This window comes from Aphidius gifuensis, linkage group LG4 (genome assembly GCF_014905175.1).
Source record: "Aphidius gifuensis isolate YNYX2018 linkage group LG4, ASM1490517v1, whole genome shotgun sequence".
Classification (NCBI taxonomy): domain Eukaryota; kingdom Metazoa; phylum Arthropoda; class Insecta; order Hymenoptera; family Braconidae; genus Aphidius; species Aphidius gifuensis.
This window is the reverse complement of record NC_057791.1, coordinates 22,259,415-22,266,269: the sequence shown is the minus strand read 5'-3', so window position 1 is coordinate 22,266,269 and position 6,855 is coordinate 22,259,415. Positions and strand designations below refer to the sequence as shown.

Here is a 6,855-nt window from a genome sequence, read left to right as displayed (position 1 = left end):
TAGTTGGATAATAACATCAAAGTGTTTTAAAAAAGAATAAAAAAATTTTATATATAAATGTATAAAAGAGGGTAAAAGAGTTTATTCTGATGTCGAACGACAGGGAAACACGCGATGTGATTATTTAGTCCTCAAAATAACAACGCTTACGGGGTTGTTTTTTTTTTTTCTTACTTTTGAATGAGAAAATTTCTGGGAATTATAAACTTAAAAAGACCTCTGGTATGAATTTAACTATGTGCTTGTTTTTTGACTTATTTAACATTGAAAAATAAGCTTGAGCATTGCATGAAAGTCAAATGTATATGTATATATTTGCATTTTAAAGTTTTAAATGCATCTGGTAGTTGTCATATTTTTATGTATTATTTAGAAATTTTAACTGATATAATACACAACGGATGTACGTAAATCGTAATGCATATTCTGAAAATCGGTAAATTAATTTTTGCATCAGTGGTGCATCAACTTTGATGCAATTGAATCATCTATTTATTTATTTATTTTTTTTTGAATAATAAATTTATAATGTCTCTGACAATTTATTTATATTTTTAAATTTTTTTCTAGTTTACGTGTCAATTTTATTTTACAACTGGGTTATCTCATTACGTCACAAAAATATTAACCAATGAAAATTTAATTGAATAACATAAAAAAAAAATATCAGCTATCAGCTGACAGCTAAATAAACGCCACATGGATTTTAATAGAAGAAAAAAATAAAAATAAGTATATACAATTTATGTATTACATTTGCTAACATTTAAAATTAAATAGTTTTTTTTTTTAAATAAAAATACAGATTTTGGTATTTTTAAATTCATACTTTATTGTTGGCTTTGATATTAATTATTAATAAAAATCTGGAATCATTAATATTGCTATGATAGTCTTTATTTAAATTTGCAGCTATTATAATTTTTGATATTTGAAAATTAAATGGATTTATAATTGTATAACCTGGTAGAAATAATCTCTCCAAATTTTTTCCGGATTTTTTGGGAAAAAAATTCCTCTTTTATTTTTCGTATGTAAAGTCTTATTTCTGGTTTTTTTTATTGATTTTTCCATTTTTTTAAATAGTCTGGAGATTACTCCGTAAATAACTCCGATAGTCTTAATTGCGTAAAAATCCGGAGAAATTTTTCCACCAGGGCACATGAAGAAGAAAAAAAGGAAATTAATTCTTCATAAAATTAATTTTCATAATTATTCAATTGACTTCTATTTTTCCACATACGATTCATCTCTGCAATTGTAATTCCATGTTTCATAATGAGTCCAAGAGGTTCAGCAAAAAATCCAAAATTTTTGTTGTTGATAGGATCAATATTTGCTTCACGAGCACAAATTCCAGTGAAAAAAAGATCTTCAAGATGTAAAATTGGAAGTGATAATGCTTTTTCATACAGTTTGTTTAAAACTGCTTGACTCATGATGTAAGCAGGTCCATCCAAGTATGGTGGATAAGTTGATTCGCTATACATATAATTTGGCATATACCTGTCCAAAAATTTGATAATTAGAATACTCTGAATAAGGAAATAATAAATTTTACTTTAAAATCAATGCAAATATCAAAACCTAACCATTTGTTGTATTGATCTCTATTCGGTAAAGATAACGTATTCAGTTGACCCATCAATAATAATTCACTACTGTTTTCATGCTGTGATAAATTTTTCAACAAGTTTGGAATATCAATGTACACATCATCATCAGCTTTTAAAATATATCTCGTATCTGGATAATTATTTTTTATCCATTTGAGCATCATTCCAACTTTTATTGTCAAATTGTAATAAGAATCGATAAAGGGTTCTTGGATTATATCCCCATACTTATCAGATTCTTGTTTTAGTAAATTCTAAAATAAAAATTATTATTAGTATTTTTTATTATTTATAATTGTTATATAATTTTGTAAATAAAATTATTGAATACTTGCAGTTAGAGTGTTATTATTTGTTTGACCGACCAAGAAATTCACTGCTATTTTTTTATTATTTATTCTCTTTTTACTGGCCCATGTTTGTCTTATAGCAATTCTTCGATCTTCATGATTAAGTGCTGTGATGACAATTATATTTAAAAATATTTCCGAGTGATTATATTGTTTGATTGGTTCAATTGTTGTTGTTACTTCATAAGGTTTTACGTAAACAAATAGATTTCTCGGTTTATCATAAGGCCAGACTATTAAATATGCAAAAAATAAAAAAATAAAAAAATGTACCAATAAAAAAATTTATTAATATTTATCTTTAATAAAATCATTACATAAAATAATAAGACGATATCAAAATTTAAACTTACCATTTTCAATTTGAGTTTTGTAATTTTTATATCCATGAATGTAATCCCAAAACGAATTAACAAAAAAAGCACCAACAATATTAGCTTGCAAGAAAATAATCAAAAAACTGCAGGAAAAAATTTTACTTTCTAATGAATACCGAGAATTTTTTTTTACCATTTTTTAATTGTGTTTTATAATTTCGTATATTTTTGAAATTTAAAAACAATATTCAATTCATAGCACAAAAAAATTAGTATCAATAAAAAAACTTTTTTTTTTCTTGTCGATTGTTGCCACGGAAGTTCGTGAACGTGTCTGAGGACGTATTATAAAATGCCTGACTATAAATACTATATCTAACAGATTTGATGACGATACTAATGGTCAACTGTGACCAAATTGACTTATAAAAGTAATAAAATTTTTTTTTGTTTTTTAATAGTCTGGCCTCTGCTATCTCCTCCGAAATAAGATAAAAAATGTATTTTTATTTTTGTCTCAAAAAAACCCGCCATTATTTATCCATAATGTTGAAAAAATTAATGTTACATCAGCATTTTAAAATCATGTATATATTTTGTAATGTACTTTTAAATAATAGACGTATTGATCGTTTACACGCTCTTCAAGAGATCATCATATATGAATAACCATTATTATTTAATTATGATAATGAATTAATCCATTATCGTAATTGTAGGTTTGCAGCGAGAATATGATAATTGATATAGCGCCAATTAAGACGCACGCTATACATTCAAATAATATATTTTTTATAAAAAATGAAATAATATTATGAAAATGAATAAAAATATGCTTATGTAAATTATATTTATACAAAAAAAAAAAAAACAATTGTTTGATCAGTAAAAAAAATAAAAATAAAATAAAACGATTAAAAATCACTTAATAGAAATTTTATACTTTTATAAAAATACTGAATTTAAAAGCAATATTTTATTGATTTATTTATTTGTATTTTTAAATAATCAGTTTGTTTTTTTCGATTTTTTAATTATCGACTGACAGTGATTATATTTTATCTAGGACAAATAAAATATATATAAAAACAACAGTAGCTAGTGAATATCAAATCACTTGTTATTTACATACATTTTTAAATTTATGTATCCATATTGGTGTGTACACATTGTGGGTATGTGTGTATACACATAATTTGATACCTATGAATTTAATACCTGAAGAATAAATTTTTAGATGTCTTTGAAAGTTTATTAAAAACTTAAAATGTTTATTTAATAAGCATATCATTTTTATTTTACATCTAGGTTATTTTGTTGTATCACAAAAAAAAAACCCCAATGGAAATTTAATTGAATATGATAAATGAAAAATATTAATTATTAATTGACATTTACAGTTTTGATATCAGGTCTTTATTTAATAATAAAAAATTGCATATTTATAACTGAATACATACAAAAAAAAAAAAAAAATCAGTTCTTCACGAAGTTTTATTTTCATGATTATTTAATTGACTTCTAATTTTCCACATACGATTCATCTCTGCAATTGAAATTTTATGTTCTAAAATGTTTTCAAGAGGTCCATCAAAAGATTCAAGGATTTTATTGCTGATAGGATCAATATGTGCTTTACGAGCACAAATACCAGTAAAAAAAACATCTTCCAGGTGTAAAAATGGAAGTGTTAAAGCATTTTCATAAAGTTTTCTTAAAACTGTCTGACTCATAACGTAAGCAGGTCCAGCCAAGAAAGGTGGCCAAGTTAATTCGCTATACATATAATCTGGCATATACCTGTGGAAAAATTTGAGAATTAAAATACTATAAATGATACAAGTAACAGAATTTACTTCAAAATCGATAAAAATATTTAATTCTCACCATTTGCTGTATTCATCTTTAATCGGTGGATATAAAATATTGAGATAACCCATTAATAATTCTTTACTCCTGTTTTCATGCTCCGATAAATTTTTCAATAACTTTGGAACGTCAATGTACACATCATCGTCAGCTTTTACAATATATTTTGTATCTGGATGATTATTTCTTATCCATTTAAACATCATTCCAACTTTTATTGTCAAATTATAATAAGAATCAATAAACGATTCTTGAATTATATCACCATATTCATTTGCTTCTTGTTTCACCAAATCCTAAAATGAAAAGTATTATTAGTATTTCTTAGTAATTATAATTGTGATATACTTTAGAAAAAAATTACTCCAATACTCACAGTAAGAGTGTTATTATTTGTTTGACCGACCAAAAAATTTACTACTATTTCTTTATCATTTATTCTCTTTTTACTGCCCCATGTTTGTCTTATAGCAACTCTTCGATCTTTTTGATCGAGTCCTGATGGTACAATTATATTTAAAAACGTTGTAGATGAGTTACAGCAATCAATTGGTCTTATTATTGTTGTATTTTCGTGAGGTCTTATGAAATATGTTAAATTTCGAGGTTTATCAGAAGGCCAAGCTATAAAGTGTGCAAAAAAAAATGAATAAATATAACGTCAATAACAAATTAAATTCAGTTTTTCTGGCGAAAATTTTCTCCAATATTTTTAAGTTTTTCTCCGATTTACTCCGCTTTTCTCAGATTTTCTCCGCATATTATTATGAAGAAGAATCGGGGTAAAAACGAAAAATTATTTACTCCAATTATCTCCGATCTTTTTAACTCCGATCTTTATTGGAGAAAATCGGAGAAAAATCGAAAAAAAATCGGAGAAATTGTTTTCATCAAGATTTTTTTTATCATTAACTCATTGCATAAATTAAGTAAATCGATATTGAAATTCAAACTTACCATTTTCAATTTCAGTTTTGTAGTTTTGCATTCCACTTAAGAAATAATAAAACGGAGGTTTCAAATAATACAGAACACTAGCCTGAAAGAAAATTATCACCAAAAAAAAGCAAAAAATTTTACTCCGTAAAGAATATCGACGATTTTTTTCTAGCATTTTTAAATTGTGTTTTTTACCGTTATTATTTCTTATGATTGTTTGGTATTTTACTCGTTAAGGGAGAGATATTTAGTAACTGAATTTAAAGAGAATAGATTATTTTTCTGTTATTATTCAAAAAACATTTGATTAATTCACGAACCTATTGTTGTTTTATTTAATTTAATTTTTGTATTATATCTTTAATTTAATACTGCAAGACAGGCGACACGAGATGTCTATGCAGCTAGTTTTCCAATGCAACTGAACTGCACAATAGGACTAAGGTATTAGCACAGCCCTTGGCATTTTGGTGTACGTGCGAAAACGTAAAATCGACAAGAAAGATCGACAAAGACACCTGACAGTTTCTAAGGCTTATTGTGGTTCCTAGAAATTTCCATATTTTATTTTATTTTATTTCATTTCAGGTTTTCCAAATATGCAGGTTGTAGGGCCAACACATTGTCGAAAGCATAAAGCGGAGCCGGTCGACTCCGTTGTGTGCCAATACGCTGCTTACCAATTAGCACTCGGCACACAAATCTCCGGCTAAAGATTTCTCTTTTGCACGATTCTATTTTATTTTCCTAAATTTCCTATTTTTTCCTCTCTTTCTCTTCTTTTCTGATTCCGACGGAGAAATGATAATAAATTAATCTTTTATCAAATCACTTGTTATTTACATACACCTTTAAATTTATGTATACATATTGGTGTGTACACATTTGTATATGTGTGTATACACAAAATTTAATACTTATATATGAAGCAGTAACCGAGGTAGCTCGTGCTGCCCTGTAATTCAAAAGCCGCTCCATCAAAATAAAGAATTCATAATGGCGATGATGATCGCACCACCAATTTTCTCCGATATATATAACCGATACACCAATAACTCAACCAATTCCCAAATATTTTCAACTCAAATACACCACTGTGGCAATAATTTATTTCATTATTTTCACAGTGTATTGATTATAAAAAAAAAAAAAAACGCAGATAAACAAACCTCCGTACTTGAGTAATAAAAAATGTATTACTAATTTTTTTTCTCATTAAACAAATGAAAATAATTAAAAAATTAAATGATCCGTTTATTTTATAAATATTATCTATCTATCACCACTAAATCTATATATTTTTTTTGTTTAAAAAATTATACAATTATGTTGTTTAAAATTTTTTAAATAAAAAAAAACAATTAATTACTGAAAATTTTTCACGTTTTATATCAACCCTTTTTTTATATCAATTTCCAACCCTCTCACTCCCTATTACAAATATATTCAAAGAAAAATATAAAGCAATTTAACAATTGGTTGATTTTCAATCGTTGCACGAGGGTGCAATACATTGTCACTTAATTTTAACAACAATAAAATTATTGACAACAAAAATAAAAAAAAAAACAAAAGTAAATAAAAAAAAAAATTTTGTTTCAATGGTAATTAATTTACTGAGTACTTATTAAGTCAAAAAAATTAAACGGTTTTAAGAAAATAAATAGGGTTGATTAAAATTTATCGTGAAATATTGAAGCGTTGTTTCTAACGACTCTCGTTGACAGTAGTAAATTTAAAAATCAACATATTTGTCGATGCTTT

General features: G+C 25.8%; 2 protein-coding genes across 2 annotated transcripts; both read right to left on the bottom strand.

Moving 5' to 3' along the window:
• Positions 1-1,199: 1,199 nt before the first annotated feature.
• On the bottom strand, positions 1,200-2,479 carry LOC122854056 (beta-1,3-galactosyltransferase 1-like). The gene is made up of 4 exons (XM_044154468.1): positions 2,446-2,479; positions 1,982-2,199; positions 1,593-1,870; positions 1,200-1,506 (listed from the first exon to the last, which is right to left on the bottom strand). Exons 1-4 carry the CDS (start codon positions 2,477-2,479, stop codon positions 1,200-1,202), a joined length of 837 nt encoding a protein of 278 aa, XP_044010403.1.
• Positions 2,480-3,767: 1,288 nt separating this feature from the next.
• On the bottom strand, positions 3,768-5,140 carry LOC122854055 (beta-1,3-galactosyltransferase 1-like). Its single transcript, XM_044154467.1, has 4 exons — positions 5,110-5,140; positions 4,571-4,776; positions 4,171-4,448; positions 3,768-4,083 (listed from the first exon to the last, which is right to left on the bottom strand). Exons 1-4 carry the CDS (start codon positions 5,138-5,140, stop codon positions 3,768-3,770), a joined length of 831 nt encoding a protein of 276 aa, XP_044010402.1.
• Between the last annotated feature and the right edge of the window lie 1,715 nt (positions 5,141-6,855).

Bases quoted from the DNA above. Each gene is read 5' to 3' on its own strand.
- LOC122854055 (XM_044154467.1), bottom strand. From the start codon at position 5,140: ATGCAAAACTACAAAACTGAAATTGAAAATG. The intron at 4,777-5,109 runs GTAAGTTTGAAT...CACACTTTATAG, and splicing joins CAAAACTGAAATTGAAAATG to CTTGGCCTTCTGATAAACCT. The intron at 4,084-4,170 runs GTGAGAATTAAA...ATTTTTCCACAG, and splicing joins AAAGATGAATACAGCAAATG to GTATATGCCAGATTATATGT.
- LOC122854056 (XM_044154468.1), bottom strand. From the start codon at position 2,479: ATGGTAAAAAAAAATTCTCGGTATTCATTAGAAA. The intron at 2,200-2,445 runs GTAAAATTTTTT...CATATTTAATAG, and splicing joins TTCTCGGTATTCATTAGAAA to TCTGGCCTTATGATAAACCG. The intron at 1,507-1,592 runs GTTAGGTTTTGA...ATTTTTGGACAG, and splicing joins AGAGATCAATACAACAAATG to GTATATGCCAAATTATATGT.